The 23,442-nt window shown below is 37.1% G+C and overlaps 1 protein-coding gene across 1 annotated transcript in view; it reads right to left on the bottom strand.

Annotated features, from left to right (window-relative positions):
- The window catches only part of TOX (thymocyte selection associated high mobility group box), a gene marked incomplete at its 5' end in the record, with an annotated part of 102,217 nt that overhangs the window by 35,808 nt on the left and 42,967 nt on the right, over positions 1-23,442 (bottom strand). The window contains 2 exons of the mRNA XM_057377214.1: positions 580-810; positions 7,556-7,834. Of these exons, the coding sequence (XP_057233197.1) occupies positions 580-810; positions 7,556-7,834 (510 nt within the window). The remainder of the gene's footprint in view (positions 1-579; positions 811-7,555; positions 7,835-23,442) is intronic.

Genomic DNA, 23,442 nt, shown 5'->3' with positions numbered 1-23,442 from the left:
TTTCCATGGCAGATGGAAGTAACTTTGGGAAGTGATTTCCACAGCCCACATAAAGCAAAAGGCTGCCCTTTGCCAGTGTCCACCCCAAGTCTCTTTGGAACAACACATCACTAACTTCTGTCATAAAAGCCAGGTGGTTTGGGAGCAAATGTGAGCCCAGCTTCCCTCTGGCATCTTGGGATCATGGGGAAGGGAAACATCTGCAAGTGGAAGCTCAGATAGATGCCARGTCCCACTGCACAGATCTAAGGTTTGGCAGCAAGGTTCTCTTACATGGCAGTTTCACATATAGGACAACGACATTGCAAAATCCCAGGCCCACCAATGTCAGCATAGAACATTCCTAAATAAAATCCTAAAACTTCTGTCACACCCCAAAATGAGGTAGCCTCTTTTAGTGGTTTCATACAGATGAAATAAAACAATACTCTCCTTATCTCAGTCTCTTTAAATCATATTCCTGAGATGGCACATATTCAAGTTTCATCCTGGCAAACAAAAGAAGCTGCCTACAGTGCTCAGATGACCCTGATAGCACTTTCCTGAAACAAAGCCTMAGAGCTACAGCACATATTGTACCTGTTTTTGTTCTTCTCCTAAGCCGTCCCACATTGAAGCTACAATTTTAGAGACTTCACCGAAAGTAGCATTGGGATTTTGGCCCTTGATGGCTGCTTGAGTGTCTCGAAAGAATAATGCATAGGCAGACACAGGCTTCTGGGGCTCATTTGGGTCCTTCTTCTTCTTCTTTTTGGGAGTTTTGGGTTTCTTTCCTATATCTGAAGCTGGTCTCTTCTCGCCACCGTTGACCTGTAAGATAAAATTAGGAAAGTATTGTGAAAAAAAAGTCAGTTTAATTCACTCCAACCACTGTTACGGCCTCTGTGATGCAAAACTTTTGGATTTTGCATGCAGAAATAGAATTTCAGTTGTTATCTTTGATAATCCAAATGTTGACACTATCTGCCTTAGTCACGTGTAAAAATTCACTCTAAGTATTTCAGATAATGGTATTTTTTYCCTTGAAATACTTTACATTTCTCTTTCATATAATTGCTATAATCTCTGYAGTTCATCTGGTCATCTTTTCACCTTTTCTAAGTTTTATTGCTAGTGGCTATAACATGAAAATAATGAGAAAATTCAAATGAAATTACTTTCTCTATAGCCTGARTAGCAGTTCAACAATATGAGCCATCTGCAGACAGCAGGAACAGTGTCATTTCTACCTTTTTCTTAGTCTCACCCTTTCCCAGAATGACCCCAGACTACTGCTCAAATCAAKTTCTTCTGCAGCTGGTGGTTCACCTTCCAGGGACTTTGAAGAAAATCTGGTTGCGAACCAAGCAATTCAAGCTATGGTCACTCCCCTACACACCTTCCAATTAAAGCCTGAAGAAACAAAGCTTTAGCAGTATAGACCATTTGGAGCCCTTTAAAGGATCACTTTTGACCTGTCTGGATTTAGCTGAGTAGCTTTTACATCTGCTCGTGTAAAAGCAAACAGTTTGAGGAAAGGAGTGAAAGAGGAATGGTGTTTGGAGGAAAGCTCACATGCCTTATTTATGGGCACCCRAGAAAAAMCCTGCACATRAACATTTGTGCAAACTCCAAAGASCCCTGYTCTCCTAGTGAGGCWGGTGAAGGGTCTGGAGCAACTTGTGAGGAGCAGCTGAGGGAACAGGGGYTGTTTAGCCTGGAGAAAAGGAGGCTCAGGGGAGACYTTATCACTCTCTACAAGTACTTGAAAGAAGGTTGTAGCAAGGTGARCATAGGTCTGTGAGAGTAGGTCTCTTGATGCAAGTTAGATAGAATGAGAAGAAATGGCCTCARTTTGCACGTGGGGAAGTTTAGATTGGATATTATGAAAAMTTTCTTCACCAAAAAGATWGTCAAGCATTGGAACAGGMTGYCCAGGGAAGTGGTRGAGTCACTCTCCCTGGAGGCATTTAAAAGATGTGCAGATGTGGCTCTTGGGCACACTCTTTAGTGGCAAACTTGGAAGTRTGAGGTTAACARTTGGACTTGGYGATCTTAAAGGYYTTTTCCAACCWAAATGATTGTAGGATTCTATGACTTACAAGCACATAAAAGGACAATGACCTGATTATTGAACACATTGGAGCTCCATGGCAAAGTAGCTTTTCTTGATATAATCACTTAATTTCCTATTCCTGTAGCAATGGTGTGTGTTCTTACAAGTGGGCTCAAAGGCTTTTTCCTTTTGTCGGCATGACCAAAGCGCTGTGCATCATAAGCGTTTTGAAGTATGAGAAGATCAAGAGCATAAATGGTGTGCTCTAGGCTAAGGATCTACTAGGCATGACTGCTTTCTCTTCCCCATGTTATTATTTTTTAATAATGCGTATCAAGTGGCACAGGAGGATACAGGTGCTCAAATCAGTGGAACTGCATGAGGAAAATGGCTGGAAAACYTCATTTTGAGAAAAATAACTTTTTTATTTTCCTATATGCCTCACTAGATGGTGTCCAACAGAACCCAGGAGACCACAGGGAGCAATCTGGATCTCTGTGGCTTACAAAGAAYAGCAACAAATGATGACCACAACTTGAAAATGAACTTGCTTGTTTCCTGAGCATTATGTTACAACTGTTTCATCCTTAATACAAAGCTAATGGACATGCAGTCTATTGAAAGCATTTGGAAAATATGGAAAACCAGAAGTGTGCTACCCATTATTGAGCTATTTGAATTTTTGTCTCTCTCTATTATTTAATTCTACAGGTACACAAAACTAGCAGTTAAAATATAATTAAGGCTCCCTAGTTAATTTGACATTAGTCTAAACTTTTCAGAAGTCCTGTGGAAACTCCATGAGCAAGAAGACTTGACAATAATTAGTTTTATGGTTAAAATTTTACCTCTGTGATTTGCTAACATTTTTCTCCTTTCAGTTTATTTTTGAACCAATGAGATGCAAAAGTCCTCTGTATGTTAGGATACCACATTACTTCAACTACCCTTAAACGAGGTGATATACTACAGAAACTTGTGTAAGTGCCTTCTGGTAAGCTGTTCAGTGAACAGCTCTAAAACCTTATTTTCCAACCTTAATGATCAGGAGATTTCAAAAACCCACTGTTAAAAACAGAGTACTCACAGGGGAAATTCTGTTTGTCTTATATGAAAATAACAAAATAAAAAGAATACCAGAATTCCAGTACTAATAACCTTGCAAATGGCAGGGATGATGGCCTACCTTATGCTCCCATCAGTCTATCAGCTTCATAGACTCCACTTCTARCCACCAAAGCAGAGACAGATGGAAAATAAAATAAAAACCATATATATTCTGCTAGGCATAGACTTGTGCCTCGAAATCCCTGGAGGTGTAGTTAGCTCATGGTAATCCACCTCCTGTCATGGCTTATTGCTTAATTACGGTGATGTATTTAACTTATTTATCACAAGAAAGCAATAATCTTTCACTTTAAAAAAGTGTACATTAACCATGTTGCACACATAATAGATCACAAGAATATCTAGTGTAGGATTTAAAACTATCAAGTAAGGCACATCGTTGATATCTAAATGTCCCTTGAGAACTTGGAAAATGTCTATAAGCATATTTAAAATAAACTGCAATAGTACCAAAGCCTTTAATGGAGCTAGGAGAGCTGTTTTATGCACACTATCTTGCAGTAATCGCTGTAGTTTAAAATAGATTTTAATCAAGCACCATCTGCATAATAGGCTGAACAGACAACATAGAATTCCACTTATAACTCCTATCATATAAAGTAAATATTGTAAAACCTCTGCCACATAAGGAGAATATGCTGCAGCAGTTCTTTAGTAATTGTGTTTCTGTTATTTAATTCTTTCTACTTGCAGTCCTCTCACCATCTTCCCTCTCAAATACATTATTTGAATTTCTCTCATAAGTGATATGCAAATGAACATGGAAGAAAACCCTCTTTTCCATCTATGAAGAAATACTTATTTACAAGCCAGTAATACTTCCAGCAGCTCACAATTATGCTTGGCAATAATGAAGTACATGTTTAATGATCCAACAGTATGAATTGTGGCAAGAATTACATAAATGTAATATTCCAATGTTGAGGTGGTCAGAATAAGGCATGTGCTAAGTGGCCATTTTGTTTAAAATGTTTTTATAGCTACTCACAAATACTACTTTTTAAATTCTCCTTTTCTTTCTTCTTTTAATGATAGCCCCGCATATATTTATAATTAAGGAGCCTCAGTGATGTGCACCCTTTGCAGAGACGATATCCTCAATCTGAGGCTACATTTCACATTTCCACGGTCTTAGCAGCTCTCTGAATGCAYATCCAACCTTACAATCACGCTACAGTTGTCACTGATCTTATGGTCAAGCAACCTCAGCTGTCCTGCTTTTAGTGCAGCAGCAGTAGGGAAACTGAGCTCTCTATAATGCCTTTGCCATTCTTTGTGCAAGGGAATATAGGGCAGTCAAAGCCTGAACAGCCTATATGAAAGAGTCTTTATGAGAATGAGCACTGCCAAATAATATTTAACAGCTGCTGCCATTAGTTCTGTTTRTGTTGGATAAGGCTTACAACAATTTGAATATCTGTCATGCAATGAACATCCAAGAAGCTCAGTACACGAACAATTACAGCAGTTTGTAAAGCTTAATACTGGAATTTGGAATCTATACATTGAGCTGAAATGGTAATTTCCTTCATGCATGGAAATCAGTGGTTCATAGGGCAACAATCATATTTTTAGTCAAAATGAGTACATAATGTACATATTTTTTTATACCTTCCATCACACTCTATAAATTCATGTAAATATGAACAGGATATTGAGGTTTCTGTGGGCTTTTTCTCTAGATAGAAATAGGTATAGTTTTTAGGGATCTCTCTACCAAATATGCTACGAAGAGACCCGTGGCTTCTCTTTCACACATTTCAGCTGGTATAAACTGAGGGAGGCCATCTGACACTGAGGTGGTTTTCCACTTGGAAATGTGTTTTGTCTTTTTGATCATTGTGGGTACACAGATCAATATCTCATCCTGCTGGTTAAATAGGGAGACCATCACTGTTGCTATTAATGACACAGTGAGTTCAGAGRGAGTTTAGGGTTTTTTAGGCAGTGCTGATGGCAGAAATACCTCCGACTCCATGAAGAGAACTCCAGCAGCAGCTCCATGACTGCAACACGTGCACTTCCACCGAAGGACTGGCTAATGAGCTCTGGCCCTCATCTATTAAGTAATTCCACAAATTTGCATGGTAGTTTATAAATCAAAGAGAAAACCCCAAATTTCTCAAAGTTATATTCATTTAAAGGATAGATGTTCCCACAAAAGACAGAAAAGGCAGTCTATCTCTTCCTGTCCCCATCCAGTGCTTTCTTTCACTGGGAAGAGGATTTCTGGAATGAGAACTTCCACAGGCCCCTCCAAAGCAACTCTGATAAAATGTAATGCTGTTGTATCTGGGGAGAAAGATCTCCACAGAAAACTGGTTTCTTTTGAGTATTCATATCCACTCATTGGCAGCTTCCAGGAAGAGCAATGTGAYGCAAAGATTCACAGTGGAGAGGTTTAAATATTGAAGTACATCAATATACTGAACTCCTTAGGCTGATTATTCAATCCCTCTTGTCTTTTACAGAGGGAACTACAGCAAACCATTGCATGGGATCAGGTGTGCCAGCCCACTGCCTGTCTCCAGCAGTGGCCAGCCTCAGGTGTTCTCATAAAGCCCTAAGAAATCCCACAGAACACAAGTATGGCATTATCTGCTCCCCATCAAGCTTGCTGTTTAAATCATACTACTTGGAGAAGAATTTAAGCCCTCTGTCAATATTGACCAAATGTAATATCCTTTCAAACTTTTCTCTTAGCAGTGAAATTATAATTTTAAGGCAATATATCTACTTCAGCATACYGGATTTAATTTTGTGTAATGCATTGTGCCATTTGTCATCTTTTTCTGCTTAGACAGAGCACGAAAGAATTTTAAAGTGAGTTTTCCAAAATAATGTGGCTTGTTAGAAGTTGAACACTATAAAAACTGGCTTTCACAAAGAAAGGACCAAGTTTTACTAAGTCTGCAGTGCTTTTTTTTTCTCTATTAGAAACATTAGCTTCAGATAACTGCTGCTTGCTTGAAACCACAACCCTACACTTTTGCTAGCATAAAGTGCTACAGTGAAAAAGTACATGAAAAATATAGGTCAAGTAACTGAAATACTTGATGGCARCAGAAAGGGAATCCTAATTATTTGAGTGGGTATTTTCTCCAGAATTTTAGAGCATCTTGCACACTCCCAGCAATGTAAAGATATTAGCAATGCAATAGGAGTAGCAAATAAATTATTCTGAAAAAGTAAAAGCTGCCTGGAATTATTTTTACGTAGCTGTATTCTGATGTCTCCCTCAGTAAGGAAGTGCTCATTTAAAATGTATGAATTATTCAGTAATTTCTAAAACCTAAAGTTTGTGAAATCGGGGGAATGTCCTGAAATAAAACTTTTGAATCAGAACTTATTCAAAATGTAGTAAAACATATGTCTCCAATTACATGATTATTTTATAGCTTGAGGCATGAAAAACAATATAATGTTAAAACAAATCAGACTTACATTTCTTGACTGGGTTATACCTCCTCAGTGACTCACAATATGTTTTCATCACATTCCTTGCAAGTCTGCAACTATTCCCCACCAGACATGGCTGTGGCACACACTGCACTGCAGGAGTGCCCGACAGCACTGCTATTTTCCAGTGACCACAAAAYAGAGCTAAGGAGGGTCTCAGTTCCAATATGCTATATTCCTGATGTAAGGGATGACTTAGCACARAGTCCCAATCTTCCTGTGCCTCAGTTTTACTGTCTGCAAAATTAAGATAATAGACTTGTGTATTTTTGGGAGGTTTTCAGGATTTTGGGAGATTTGGGAGATTTTTGCATGCAAACYTGCTATATAGATTGACGTTTATCCTTTAAAGAAATTTATTATGTAAATTACTCTTATCACTTCATTCCTGTACTGACATTAAAATGAAGCTTAAACATGTCATGATGAAGTGTCAGCACCTCTCAAAAGTATAAATGCGTACAGGGTCTTCCAGATTTTCAAGGTAAGGTTTTCAAAGTTCATAAGATCTTTCTGTTCTGGTTGCTATGATGTTCTGTTTACTCATCCTGTGACCAAGTAGCAAAGACTAGCATATTGCACAGACTGTTCATACTTTTTATAGCAGTAACTTGATCTTTAACTGGGAACAAACATCCCTGCTATGCAAGTGAGAAAACTAAACCCTTATATTAAAGTCCTAAAGGAATKACTATCTTTTCAGTGTTCAACAGAATTCCAATTTGCTCTCACAAAGAGGAATGATGTCATTTACTCAAGCTGCCTGAAGAGTTGTCTGGATATTGTAAGTTCTGTGTTCATAACCCTTTATTCACTTCAGTGAACCACCAATCATGTATAAAGTATCACCTTAATAACTGTGGCCACATCATTCATTTAGCAGGTCCTAAAAATATCCACCATTTACATATTAATCCTAGCATCTAAGCCTACCTTAGAGCTATCTTCTCCTTCATCTTCATGGACTGAACTGGATGGTGAAGGAGTTGCAGATTTGCTTCCAGGTGGAGAGGGCGAGTTGTGAGGAACACTGTTTCCACCCATATTCAAACCAAGCTGTGCACTGAGCTGGGACTGGTTAATAGTAGTCAGCTGCCCGTGCTGCATCATTCCTGGCTGCCTAATATCTGCAGGTTGAACCCTTGGCCTCATGGTTGCCATCTGAGGATGGGAACTATACTGGGCTCCTTCTGTATTCCGTAAATCTTGCATCTACAAGAGGAAAAAAACTGTATTAAGCATCTCACTAATAAAGTGTTCTGTTCCTTTAGACCTCGGTTGGCCTGATTGGCTATGTAAGGCTTAAAGGAAATGGCAAGTACTTAAATAAACATGTAAATACTGAAAATAAACATAGTAAGGAYATGATTGACATTTGCATAACACTGCCTGTTATAAAGTATGCAGGCTCTAGCCTCAGCCCTCGGAAACAGCAAAAAAAAAAAGCAATGAAAACTTGGATTTTTTTTTCATAGGGGGAACAAAAGGGCACTGCTTTTTGTAGATGTGTGTAGAGTATTTCTAAAATGCTAACAAACAGGGATAAATTTGTACTCTGACGTTCAGACCTAGACCAGAACATGAACATCCTCAAAATTCAAGACAATTTCCAGATCCTGCTTTATTAACTTGGGATTTTTTTGGTTTTGAGTTGTGAATCGGGAGCTGCRGTTTTCAGAGTCTGAATATCTAGTATTAGGTCCAAATCTATTTTGCCTGGTGYTGCCCAATGAGATACTGGACTTTTCAGAACTCAGACCATTGACAAGACAGATGCATTGATAGACTGATTAAATGATTTCTGAGTCTATTTACTGCTAAGACGTATATGAATGGAAAGCTCAGAAATCACAGGATTGACAAATGAATCCATTGTGCTATGTGGGTCACTGCTTCATAGCATTAACGAGACACACAGTTTTAATGCAAGCAACAGATTCAGTTTCTGYAAGGATAAGAATTAAAAGCACTGGAGGATGAAACTCCTTTCTTGTSCAGAGGTCAAATGCACCATACACACAGACCTCAGCAGATTGCCTGCAACATCTTTTCAGTATCCCCATACAGAAACACAGCCAATAGCAGAGTATCAGAGAGAAGCTCAGATTCAAGCTAAAGTGTTCTGTGGGTGATTTAAAATAGAAGTATCAATTCAGAGCTGCAATGAAATAGATATGGGTGTCTTTCTGTGCATCAGACAAACAAGTATGTATGTATCAAGCAGAATCTGACAGGAGCTACCATTGTGTAAGTTCCATTATGATAAGGACATGTGTTAATGGTTTAATATATTAACATAGCCACATTTATTCTGCTGACAGTCTTTGTTAGACATGTAATCTGAATTGTCCAAAGGTCACTCAGATTTTATTTTTTAAAAACCTTTTTGTAGCTTGTGACTTCTATAACYTGTCTCTTGCTCATTTACACACTCCCATATATTGCAGCAATCTGTAAGATACCTTTCAACCAGTAACAAACAAGAAAAAATAAAGATAAATCTGTAATTTMACCTTTTCTCTTATTATTGACAGTGTAAAAATGTATCAATTTTAGGGAGATATTTTATGAGCTTGGGGATTGATTTTTTGTAAAGGTGACTGGCTGGCAGTAAATCAAGCTAATAACACCATTAGTTATGGCATACTTACCACTTTACATGTACTTGTGTCTCTGAAAAGCGTTTGAATTGGCCTTTGACAATGTGACATCACAATTACACCTGTATTTATGTTGCTTTAGAAATTAATAGCTTTAGGTAAAAAGGAGTTATCAAGACAAACTTGTTTTCCAAGTTCRTTTAATGACTACTAAAGCACCGGAGGAGAGGAGCACAGAGAGCACAGTGGATAAAATCAATTGAAGGCTGAAATTTGAATCCTGGTAGTCATTTATATTTTTRAATTACTACTGATTTYGTGGTCCCTTCCCTCCAGTATCAGCTCCCTCCTTGCCAGGCACATTAGCCTTGAAAGCTATCATTAACTCTGTCTCTAGCAGACAACCTGAATCAGGACAGTTGTGCCCATGAAGCTGTAACTGCTGCTCCAACGCTTTGCTCTGGATCCAGATGTKGAGCTGGGCAGCAGCTGGGGAATGTGGAGCAGCAGTGGGAGCTGTCCAGGTCCTCTTGACCAGCACGGGGTGAGCAAGAAGGGGATAGGAACCCACAGAGTCCCTCATGTGCTGGGCACAGAGACGCAAAACCCTCCCCAAAGCCCTCCCTTCACCCTGTCYGGGGTTCTCAGGATGGGTGTGTGCCCTCCCCAGGCATCCTGCATCCTGCAGGGGCTCAGCCCTTGGGGTTTTATGGGGCAACACCTCATGCTGTGCAGTAAACCCTTCCACTAAAGGCTGGGAAAGCTTGACTGCTTTTTAGGAAGAAAGAGAATCCTAATAATTTAACTAACTCTAGAAAGGTAACATGCACTATCTAAAACTTCTAACTCATCTTTTGAATGAAATTCAAAGTTATCTACCTCTAAAAGCAGGGCAASGGCTACCATTTTAATTGCTTTTCCTCAAATAAAATRTAATACAATTGCTTTARCTGAGGCACAGGAAGTACCACCTGAAYGTGGGGAAGAACTTCTTTATTGTGTGGGTGACTCTGCATTGGAACAGATTGCYCATAGASGTTGTGGAGTCTCCCTCACTGGAGACATTTAAGAACCATCTGRTTGAAATCCTGTGCCATGTGCTCTGGMATGATCYTGCTTGAGCAGGAAAGCTGGACCAGATGACCCACTSTGGTCTCCCAASCTGACCCATTCTCTGATTCTGCTATTATTCAAAAAGATGTCTCCTATRAGAGCTTCAAMTATTATCAGATGGATAATACAGAACATTCTGTGTTTGTCTTCCATAAACAACATGTATTTTTAAACAGTCTGTGATACAATTGAACATAGGTTGTGTTTTCAGATAATATAACAACCAAACAGTAYTGAATGTATCCCCATACAAATTATGTGCATATATATTTGCAAGAGAAYCCTTCACTAGGGAAATACTGAGGACTGCAAATGAGGTGGTGGAGTAAAAGAAAAAAAAAACCAGTATTTTTCTTTTCAAATGAATTCAGCTTCTGTCCTGAATTTTTAAATCAGATGAATACCAGGCTACCTTCAGAAAACCAGGTGTAAGGAGTAAATCAGTTTGTTTAACATGTTTTCTCTTTGAGATGCTAAGCCAGAAACCCTCACCTAAGGAACCTGCCTGCAGAGAACACGCCAGTTTAAGTCCATTGCACAGAGCAGTGGCTCTCGGGATCCACAGATGTGATTCATATCTGCAGATGAGGCTTCTGGCTCACCTCTTAACCATGCACTGCAGAGCTCACCTTCTCCCATCCTGCCCCTACCTGGTAAAAAAGTGGGATTGTCTAAGAAAATGGAAACTGCTCATTCCTTGAGTRAGAATGGGAAACTAATCACATAAATACAAAAAGTTGTGAGGTCACACCGTGGAAAACATGATGAACTTTCAGGTTCCTAAAGAATCAGCAAAACCAAGAACTGCCCTATCTYCTCTGTTGGTTCAAGAACATCCCCRGCCATGRAAACCRCACACTYRGGTCACTGCTGTGKCATGATGGTACACCCCTGYCACAGGYGCTGTGACAACTCATCTCTGCAGAATAGTAACATTAATCAGSCACACTCTCAGTCAAAATTACATGCAAAGTATGACCAATTTCTTCTAAACTACTTCAAAATCTGAAACTTCATATTCCTTGTTYCTCCAGATGGAGTTTTACAAAACCCACCACTGTGTAGTTGTGCTGGAGCCATATTCAGTATGCAGAGGCAATATTGCAAACACACTCCTGCCGAATGCAAAGCTGAATACAAATCCTGACGGATGGCAGAATGCCAAATGGAAGAAAAAAGTTAAAAGAGTTTTGAGTGTTACAGAGGATAAGGACAGTCTTAAACTGACGTCTTCAATGGTCTCTGTGATGAGGCAATAATGATAATATCTGTCGCTTTAATATCATTCTCCATCTGTCAGTTCCAGGATGTTTCACAACTTGAGTTATATTCAGCTTTAGAACATGCCTGGTTTTATTTTGGTTTTACTAATGGAGAAGCTATGATACATTTCTTTTCATGTCTGTTTCTTTTTCCTGTTTGCATTTTGCTTATAAGCAGAAACTGAGCATTCACCCATACAAGTGTTTGGCAGCATGTTAAAAGACAGTACAAATCACTAATTTTGAGGTGTGTACCAAAACCCCTTGTTGACACATGGGTAGTGCAAACCAGAACAKGGTTGTCTGGTTGAAGATGAGCTCCTAATGCCCTGCTCAGAGATTCTGAGGTACTAAGAATAAAGCTAAAGAGCTTTAAACATCAGACTATCATTCATCCCATCAGTTTAACGCAAAAACAAAGCAAAACACACAGTGCAGAATAGAGTGATATGATCCCTGTCCAGAAACATCTTACTGCAGGACAATGTGAGTACAGTATCCTAATCACAGAATCACAGAAAATAGTGCTAGAAGGGACCTCAAAAGGTTATTTAGTCCAACATTATCTCACAGCAGGATTAGCTATACCTAAATCATTTCTGACATATGTTTGTCTAACCTCTTCATAACCTCCCTAGGCAATTCTTGTGCTTAACTATCCTTACAGTGGAAAGGGCTTTTTTTTTCCATAATGTCTCACCTAAATCTCCTTTGTTGTAATTTAAACCAACTRTTTTTTGCTTTGCTCCCAGTGGACATGAGGAATGTTTTTCTTCTTTACAGAAAAGTTGTACACACTAGAAGGCTATTGTGAATTTCCTTTTGCTTTTTTCCTTCTTCAGACTAAACAACTAAACCTGAAGATTGAAAGACTTTATTCGTATGCTGTGTTTTCTACACCTCTGATCATTCTTTTTGCTGTCCTCTGGACTACATCCAATAACCTTCATATTTTTTGAAATATTGAGCTCCAAAGTCCACAAAACACAGATATTTCCATCTGACACAGCATTCAGATAGAATCTTTCATCTCTCACAGGATGTACCACACAGCAATAAAAAAACCAAACAGAATTATCTGCCTTTTTGGTACAAACTGGTTAACCCATGCAAGACGCAGAAAAAGTCAGATTGCAGGACTGTTAACTAATGTCCCAGAATATGGTTTTAGGAAAGAAATAATTTTTTTCTAAGAAGCATTAGACAGGCAGTTTCAAAGGGAATGTGCTGTTAGCAAAATAATTCACATTATTTTTCTAGTTATGATTAATAACAGTAAGGCAACATCTCTCTGGAAAGCTGTAGAAGTCCCAATTGTCCCTCCCTATTTAGACTCATTTATAATAAATGCTATCACTGAATGAAAGAAGAAAGACAGGCTGCCTTAACAGATTGAAGTAAATACAGCAGGTCTAAATGCAAGAAACACTAGGGATAATTCACTGGTGATGAAAACATTAAAACATGAGGARAAATACACAGGGATTACTCACTGAAGCAAGTGAAGTTCATATATCTCACTATGAAAAAATTCATATCAAAGAACAGCAGATATTATTCCTGTTACCACCACCAGGTCTTAAAATGATTTTTGCTTAGTTTTCTCCTAGTTGAATGCTCTTGTAAACAGTTTTTGATGGGCACTGCAGAAGGGGTTTACAGTTCTTCGCTTCTTGTCTGAGTGGTCAAGGTAAGTCAGAGAGTAACAATTTTTCAGATTATCAGCAGGTATGGTTCAATCAATTAATTTAAAAAACAAGAGGGAAGAAAACCCCAGGAGATTTTAAGTGTTATCTATGAAGATATCCACAGTGTGCCTTTTTCTTCACTGGGCCATGACCCAGCTGAGTCATCATGTAAGGATCATGGATTTTCTTTGGTAGGCAGAAGGAGTCTCTGTTAATGGTAGTATTCTCATTTATATTCCCAGGAAGTTTGTGCTACTCCCTGTGCTGTAATAAATCTGAATGTTTTCCTGTTCCCAAGTAATGCCACCTTAAAATGCAATATTAGCYCTGGTTGTGCCAACCTCCCGAAAAGCCATGAAATTTGCTTAGAAATGTTACTGCTTTTACTTCAGGCATTTTAATTGTCTTCTGCCATAAGCCAATGCACATCTGCAAGATGTTTCCCAGTGACACAGAGATGCTCATTAAAAAAGAGAGGAAAAAAGTTAATTCCTACATAATCACTTGATTCTGTAAGTGAAGGTTTCAAAAGARAAGAAAAGATAGTATTAAATTTGCCAGCCAAATTTGTGAGAACAGACTGAGAAGGGATTGTGTTTGGAAAATGATACCCTTTATGACCAAGACAATTGACAAACAAAAAAAAAAACAATATTTTTTTTTTAAATGCCACAAAAAGCAAGCAATATTAATTATACAGATGATGAACAGGYTCCCCAGGGAAGTGGTCACRGAACCAAGTCTGGTAAAGTTCAAGAAGTTTTTTGACAATGCTCTCAGGCACATGGTGTGACTCTTGGAGTGCCCTGTGCAGGGCCAGGACTTGGACTAAATGATCCTTGTGAGTCCCTTCCAATGAAGGATATTCTATGGTTCTATACAACCATAAGTTCAAACTTTAAAGTGTCTAAAAATACAGAAATGTCAATTTTAGACACATTTCATTCATTTCATACAGGTGATCAACCTGTAGTACCTCATGGTCAGTCAATGCATGGTGATGGTCAGCATCCTAGATTGATGGCAAATGAATCAAAAGCAAACCATGCAGTTTGATCTGCTGTTTTCCATCATGGTGATGCTCTTTCATGAGACTACTTAAAACTTGAGATAACTTGAACACCTGTATTCCTACACCAGAGAAAAAAACAAAGAAATGACACAGCTATCTGGACATCTGAAACCCAACAGGAAGTTTTTGTTTCCAGATTCAAGTGGCTAAAACTGGTACTTGGTACATAAGTCCTCTCATGCACAAAGAGTGATCAAACCCAGAGATTCACAYTTTATCAGGTTTTTGTTTCAATTCAGTTAGGGCAGAAATCATATTTGCAACCAACTCTTGTTTTAGCACACKTATAAGTGAATGAGTGCTAAAGAAAGACTTGTTATGAGAGCCAAGGTTACTGTAAAATGACCACAGAGAACCATTCAAATCACATTAAAAGGAATAACTCAAAGCACCACCTAACACAGGGAGGGGAGGTGTGTTTTTATCCCCTCATTTTTATAATTCTCCTCTGTATCAGCTAACTGTATAATGAAAGACTAAGTTTTAAAGTAAGTGGGTATTTGGGGAATATTCTAGTGCTACACACAGGAGTATTTTATGTACTACTGCATTTTTTGGATAAAATGAAAGGATCGTTCAAAATTTCTGTTGTTTAGGAAAACAGTCTTAAAATTAAACAGCAGAAACCTCACATGTAAAGAGAACCCTAAATGAAAAATAATAAAACCCCCCACTCCTATTAAATCTACTACACTAATCTTTTTAAATTCATTCTGTTAAAAATTAAACCACTTCAGGTTGTTTTATATAGTACTGGTTCTGTAAGTGATCTTAAGCCCCATTAAAGCAATTATATAGTCAAAATTCGGCTGCAAARTTTTATAGCACGATCACATAATGACAAAAATGCAGTCATACACAGTTTCTATATTTCTTGGTACACAGTTAATTTGGTGACTATTAACATTCTTTTCTACTTTATGTTTTAATATCCTTTGAGTCACACAGGGCCAAGGTCTCAAAACTAATCATAAAAAACTACCGACTTCTATTCACTCTAATATAATAACCCTTTATTTAAAACAACTTCCAATAAATTTCATTATAAGAAGTTATTAAAAGGGTTAAAAACCTATTAAATGTCAAAGAATTTGCCTGACTCAAACTTCTAATAAAGAAACAGAATAGGCTTTCTTTCTGAATTATTTAAATCTTTACTGACTGTGCACTGAACCATGAAATTAGAAAAGTGTTATTAGAAGTGTTCTCTGGTTTTTATAAAAGTTGTAGCAYAGAATATATCAAACCACAGTCTTTAACTAGACTAGTTAAAGAAATAGGTTTTTAATCCTGAATACATGGTTTTCACTGATATAAAGGGTCATAATTAAAAGTCTGGCCTGGAAGCCGAAGATAATAAAATTATTATTACRGGAGCATACATGTTCATTTGGTATATTCTGGATGCATGTTTCCATTTTAATTTGGACAAATATCTTCAATTTTGTTTGATCTTGCAAAGTCCACTAATTTGGACCCTCTCAGCAAACAATTAAGCTTTTAATAGTGACTCATTTTAAAGAATTAATGGTGAATAATTTGTGTTATCTTTTTCTCTTTTTTTATTTAAAAGTGTCTAATGCTTAACAGCAGGTATAGGTTGACAGCAGACAAATGGAATCTGGGAGGTACAAGGCAAATATTCTACATACATCTCCTGATAACAGCACTATCACTAAACTGGTTTGGGGTTTTTGTTGTTGTTTCAGGGTTTTTTTTGTTTTTTTTCTTTTTTGCAAGTAACAACAGAACAAATTTCTATTTCACCAGCTATTCGCATAAGGAAAACAATCATGCATTCCACATTTATTTTAGTGATGCTAAAGAACTCCTGAGTAAGCAGTAGATGCACAGATTCACTCAAACACACCTGAATCAATAGCCTTTCATCAAAAGAAATGAAGTCAGAAACATGCCTGAGAGACACAATTTTGTCTCTCCTTCTTTTATACAACAAAAATGGAGGCATCCAGGGGACATGAAACGATTAAGTATAGGAAAACAAACCAGATCTTTGGAAATACTGCTAACAGTGAGCCTGCTGCAGGGCGGGAGGGAAAGGGGGATGCAGGCAGCTACTGTTGCTTTTGCAGKGCTTTGCTCCTTTGACTGACCAACAACAACAGAGTCACCAGCGTGCTGTAACCTTTGTGCCTTCTGCTCTGTTGTATCCCATTCTATTCTATTCCAGTTTTTTTTTTCTCCAGTGTTTAGCACAGCAGTATCAAACCATCTTCCTGCAGTGAGTTGGGCAATGTGACCATTACCTGTCACATGTTTGCTGTCTCTGCTTCAACACACAAAGGTGCCCYGGCTACACCATCCAACTCTCCCTGTCACCAACTAAAGGAATTGGTATGGGATGCATTTCAAGTAATGTATAGCAATCTATGGTTATCTCCAAGTGGGAAGAGTCAGAAAAAAAACAAACCTCCTTCTGGTCAGGAAATCACACGAAACCAGCTGAAAGGTTGGTACAATATTGGTGCCTTGTGTCTCCTATCTCTATATAGGAAAACCCTAAATTATCTAAATTGATCTCTCATCTCAGTGACAAGAAATGCCAGGTCCTTCCCAAAGCCAGACTCTGCCACACGTCAACTAAACCAAGAGATTTTTTAAATAATGTCAATGAGATTTAATCTAAGTATGCTACTTCACTGAAAAAGTTTTTGCAAGGGAGGAGTGACTGTTTTTTCAGCATCATTCACCTGTTTAGGCACTGAGCAGAAACACGCGACCTCAAATGAAAATTTCTGTCAAAGAGAAGGCAGAGAAAGGACTAAAMCCCAAGTCTTTCATGTGCTCTAGTCATCTTACTACCCCCATCATAAGTTTATGGGAATTTCTACTGTTTAACTCAAGCATTTAATGGATCTTGTTTCCACCCCAATGGGATATGAAGCTGGATCTTTGAAACCAAGGTCACACAGGCAGATCTAATCTGCAGTTGTCTATATTCTTCCTCTTTGGCACTGTGATATGGAACATCTTTGAAATTATTTCCTGGAGCCATAGGGTCCTGTCTGGGGTTGTGACTTACAAAAGGCATTGTGACTGCAACAAAATCTCCTACAGRCTTAATCACAAGCAAAGTCTGAACATGACTTCGGGCATAGCTGGGTTAAAGAGACTCAGCTGTCTCAGTGCCTTGAAGACTCAGTGATAAATTCCACCTCTGTCTAATCAAACTGTTTTCACAGCCATCTCAGTCCTGGGCAGGAGCTGTGGTGCTGTGCTCACTCTTACCTTCCCATATGCAGCAGTTCCTAAAACCAAAGGAATCTTCCTGTAACTCCCTGCCACCCTGGYACTAAACTGCACAGAATTATGACTGCACATTATCCATCATCCACCTGAAAACCAGAATCATCCAGGTTTTGTCAGTGCATTTTGTGAGTTTCTGGACAAAGTTCATTTTCCTTGAAAAAGATCCTATTTTTTCTGGCTTATACCACTAGCCCTGAAAAAAAAAGTACCATAACCCACATGACTCTACTTTTCATTGAGCAAAAATCTTAACAAAAAAAATAAAAAGTAATTTAGACTAACAAGAATGAGTTGGATGGTTTAAATTACATTATTGAAAGAATCTTTTAACAAATCTTTCTGCTGCTATGTTGCAGCCCTGTAAATTCTCAGCATGAGTGATAGAACTAATGGAATTTCAAACAAAAGGTCTGCAAAATGTTTAACTCACTAAAGATTGTTTTTCATACAAATGATCTTGTTATCAAGTGATAAACTTACTGATATTTGTAACTATATTGTCATAATTTCCTCTGCAATATAAACTTAATRCCATTGTCAAATATTGTGGGTTTTGCAAATGTTAAGCACATGTGCTACTGCTGGGCAAGACATTTTTTGTAAGCTATGAAAAATAGGCTTGGCTCTCAGGGAAAAAGCAATTTAATGATATGCTAATAAGTCCATCATTCTTCTGTATTGTATTATTTACAATTTTGTCTCTAAAACCTATTTAACATCTCCAGTGTAATTATCCATCTGCATCTTGCCAAGTCCAATATTATAATTCTGAAACAAGAAAAATCTCAATTATTTTATTTTCAACTATGTAGAAGATGAACAGATATCCAGCAGTCTCAAAAGACGAAAATTAGTAAATTTATTTTGCTTAATGTCCATTATATTGGCATGCAACTGAAGATAATCCGGGGAACCATAGTTTTAATTTAAGAATATATCTTTATTTTCCTGGTTTGATATTTCAAAATGTGGATATCTTACTTAATAAAGCCTGATCAACTTACCAAAACAACTTAAGAGAAGAAAGCAAAACCCATAACTTCTTGAAAAGGAATACTTTGGGCAATCACAATTTTTATTTTTTTAAAAGCTCATTATTCAGTCTATTCTTTTTGAAAATGAAGCCTCTTATGGTKCCATTAATCATTAGAATAAAGCAGCAACCTTGGTTTAGCAGAGAAAACTCCCTTTTTTTTCCTTTATCTTACAAACTTGTACTTTCAGCTGGTTTCAGAGCAGCAACCAACACCTGGGAAAGCAATATTTTATAACTATATATACAGTGATTTGACTCCATCCCTGAATGCCAAGGAATCATAGTGGAGTCTTTGGTAAGAATATGTTGGGATAGAATACTTGTTTTGCATCTCCTGACACAGACAGCGTCAAAACTCAAAGAGAATCACCTGTTTTGTATGAAACCCACTACAATACAGAAAAGTTTTATTGTGAAAATTGGGGCAGAACTAACTGCTATGTGCAAGGGAGAAAATGAATAAAGAAATTTACAGAACATGAGCTCAGGACATTAAGGAAAGCCACCCTGAAATAAAAGAACTTTCATGCTTTGGAAATGATGTCTTCATGGTGAAGAAAGAGATGGATACAAAGATAACATGGCAGATTAATGAGATCCTGCAAAGCTGGGCTTTAGAGAGAATTGTTCAAGGTAGAAAAGGCTGTAAGCACTGTGTGTTCAGAGTGTTGTTGTCCTGAGAGAAGACAATATTTCAAAGAAATGGCCCTGGTGTTTTCTCAGCATAGCCTCACAAGGTCATCAAAGTGTTGGAATGCTTTAGTGTGGATGAATAGTTCCTTCATTTTATAGAAAATCTGAAGACCTCTAGGATGTATTTCACATTTCCTTTTCTTCTTGGATGATGGTCAAGTCATATTAATATACTTCTAACTTCTGTTTGGGAATATCAAACCTACTGTTATCTGGAACAAAGCATGATGATGGGTTATAATATTCATACAGCACAAACACAGCTTCTTACATTTCCCAGGCTGTGAGCACAGCAAAATTGTTCTGAAATCCCCAAATTCTTCTGCTACCCATGCATCAGCTCTGTTGACAGAAAGAGGCCTTGGTTCTAATTTTCAAAGTATTAATGGGTCCAATCCAGATTAATGTAATTGAACAAAATTAACCCAAATGTAAGATGAGATCTACGTGCCAAACTTCTACACTGCCAGAAGGCAACCCTGGAAGCTACCCTGACCAGGCAAGTGCTCACATGCAATGGAAGAGAATAGTTAAYGATTAGAAAGCTTAGCATTCACATAATCTTGAAATGACATGTCAAAGGAACATCCCAAATAACACAAAGGCATATCTGCACTCTTTTGTCTCATTCTCACGCCACTGGCTGCCTTCATGTGAGCTGAGCTCTTTGTATCAGTCTACAATTCAATCAGTGTGAAACTTCATGTGATGTTACTACAGCTTTTATATTTCATTAATAACCTAGAAAAGGGTCATGCTCTACTATTAATCATGAATTTTATGACTACCTTATAATCTCATACTTTTCTCTGTAAAGTAATGATTTCAGTCACTTCACGAAGAAATTTTAAGATGTAAATGYCGTGTGTGCAAAACTACATCCATGGCTGTTCACATAATTGCTGCAATTATGAATGCAATTGGGGTAAATATGCAAGCAGACTACTAGCTAAGACTCTAACTGGTAATTTATGTGTGCTTTTACCCAATTTGCATGGGCAATTTTCATAATTACCTTCCCAGGTTTAACACATAGATCTTGGGGGTAATGAATACTAATAACTAACAACTACCAAAGGAATGATGAAGGATGCATGAGCAACTAGTGAAATAAGTAAATTAGAAGCATATAGAAAAGAAAATGGAAAAAAATCAACTTCAGTGTATACATTTGCCTTTTTGTAAATTTCATTTTTAAAGAGAAGGATATAAGTAATGCAACTAGAGGGGTCAAGTTCCTTCAGTTATCCTYCCTTCTCTCATTATCAATATGCAACATAGCCTTTCTGGTAGTCAAGAAGCCCAATGATTTTCAGACAGACAAGCTACATATGCACAGTGTAATTTCTAGTAAGCGAAATTGTCATTTTAAGTGTCTAACTCTTCATCTGAGAAAAGCAGATGTGCTCCCCATGAATGTAAGGCCAAAACATGGTCCCAGTGGTGTTTACAGATAAGCAATTGAATGAGTTTACAAGTGTGCTCCTCTGAAGAATAAAGGAAACATACTGCCATCAACAGAAAGGCATTTCAACAAATTATACATCTGTTGCTACACTTAAAATCATATTATTTAAAAAAAAAAAAATTGTCTTGCTTTTCTTTTTAAGAAGGTAAGAGAATAAAAAACCATACCTAGACACTTCTGTTAGCCTTGATCATTAACTTTAAAAGGGTTATATGTGTTATGCATTGGCTTGCATTGCCATTCTAGGATTTTAAGGAGGACTGTACCAAAATGAATATAAAATATGCATATTAGACAAAAGTGAGGCTCCTAAAGTGCCTTCTTGTAACACTCAGTGTAAAAACTACATGCCATCATGGAAACCTTGAAATCAAGCCCATGCATTTAATTACTTCTAATATTTTCTAAAGCAAATTTTAAAGAATTTTAAGTCCTACACCTACTATATTTAGGAAAAGAAATATTGAAAACTTCTTAAAAAAATTATATTTAAATGTAGAGAATGTAAYGATTTCTTTTGAAAATTCTGACCTACTTTTGCACATTCTGACCTACGCATGCACACCCTATGGTTGATTTTTATGGCACCTGAAAAGACCTCTTTTATTCTCAAACTTGAGAAAGCAACATCTGCCATAAGAAGTTTGGGATTTTAAGAGAGATTGTTCAGATATGGTCATATGTAGAATACTAGCTCCCTATGATAATGCCAATTAATCTTTTTACTTTATTAAATTTTACTCCTGCCAGTACTGTAGAGTCAACACGTCCATAGGAAATAAGTGGGGCTCTATTTTGCTAAGAAGAAATACTCAATTCTGAATTCTTAAATTAACTGATTTSTTAAATAATTTCTAGATGAATAACCAATCTCTGCCACCTAAACCAATCCCATTCCAGCACCAAATGAGATAAAGGCTGACATATACAAACAAAAAACTGTCAAATGCCTGTTCATAATCAAGTAACACTTCTATCTCTTAAAAGTATTCCTAAAAAAAAATTAGTTTTTAATGTACTGATAAATGATGAGCATTGCTTCATATCATACTGTATCAACGGTATTATCATGTTTTGAAAAATAACTACACTTAGCAGYGTTTAACATAACAGATGCTAAATCTTATGTTTGAATGAAAAATATTTTGCAAGTAAGTAACTGCCACTGCTAGTTAGGAAGTACAACAAAAAGGAAAAAAAAAATTATGAAAAGAACTGAAGAAATMGTGTCTTCATCCTTTTACACTGAGGCCTAACATCCTCTGTATCTGTTGCAGTCTGGAGTCTGACAAGCTGTCCTTGCATCCAAAATGCTTTCCTTAATTTTAGAAAAAGTTAGCAGATTTGTAACSGATTAATCTTGATATGTTTGCAAACAATGTTAGTAAAGTGAACATACYAGAAGTACTTTTGAATGATATCAATGTGATGCTCAATTTTTTTTCAGCTTGAAATTATTTCTGTAATTTCAAGACTAGCAAAAATAAACATGCTCAAAGGGCAAACAAGAACACTGCAAGGTGTTAAAATTCATTGGATAATTTTAATTTCCCCAACTGAAATATAGGTGAGTAATTGTGCCAACATAGAAGCCATGCTTTTCAGATTTATCACATTTTCTAATTATTTTGCTTTTAGTGCTTTTTTCCCCCTACACCTCATTCCATGCTATTTTCTAACATTAATATTATGGCAGCCTTCTCAGACTGAAATTTTAGAATATGTAGATTAAAATCCTGAATCATCAGAGCATTCCTTTATTGCAGTTATATGCAATTTCTGCAYTTACTCAGTGGTTGTCACTTGTGATAATCTTTAAAGTCTGGCTGGACCACTGYAGCTGGCAACTACTGTGAAAATCTTTACTGACTTTAAAGAAAATGTTCTGGTTTTGCTGTCAACAATTTAACAAGAGACATCTTTTTGTTACTGCCTCTAGCAAATCCAGACGCTGTAATTAATATTGTAGACAGTACAACAGGAGATGGAACTTATAGAAGCTACAAAAAAAAGATGAAATCAGGTAGCCCTGTATCTGAGAATTGTTCTTTAGAATAGTCTGTGACAGTTTTTAGCACATAGACTCTGATTCAGGGACAGAAAAAACAGCACTTATTTTTTCTTTCTTTTGACTTTGACAGGATCTAAACCAGGGTTATAGTTCCTTACATATTTAGAAATACCAATCTTAATGAGTTATTTGCACACTATCTTGTGGACATAATGTTTTCATACCATATTGGTGAAATGCAAAGCGCTCTCCCACACAGAGAAATAAATGCATTTCTTTAAAGAAACAGAACAAGTACTTTAAATCTGCACTCTATGAATTCAGTTTTTGCAACAACAGAGTTACAGTGTTTTCCCATGGGAGAAATCAATATGTTCCCATATTAAATTAGGGAGATCATCAATACAAGAGAGTATTTAAAAACAAGTTATGTATAGAATAATATATACTGATGGCCAGATGACGGATGAACTATATCCCATTTTAAATGTAAGGAAAAWTACATTTCATAAAATATTTAAATAGGACCTGACTTTAATGAAGCAGGTATGATATAGATGTGCATTTTAAAGAGAGAATTTTGTACAGTTTAGCTGCCACTTACACT

Source organism: Malurus melanocephalus, unplaced genomic scaffold, assembly GCF_030028575.1.
Source record: "Malurus melanocephalus ecotype Western Australia unplaced genomic scaffold, MMel_1.1 scaffold_306, whole genome shotgun sequence".
NCBI classification, from domain to species: domain Eukaryota; kingdom Metazoa; phylum Chordata; class Aves; order Passeriformes; family Maluridae; genus Malurus; species Malurus melanocephalus.
The sequence above is the reverse complement of the archived record's forward strand: the minus strand, read 5'-3'. Positions and strand labels throughout refer to the sequence as shown.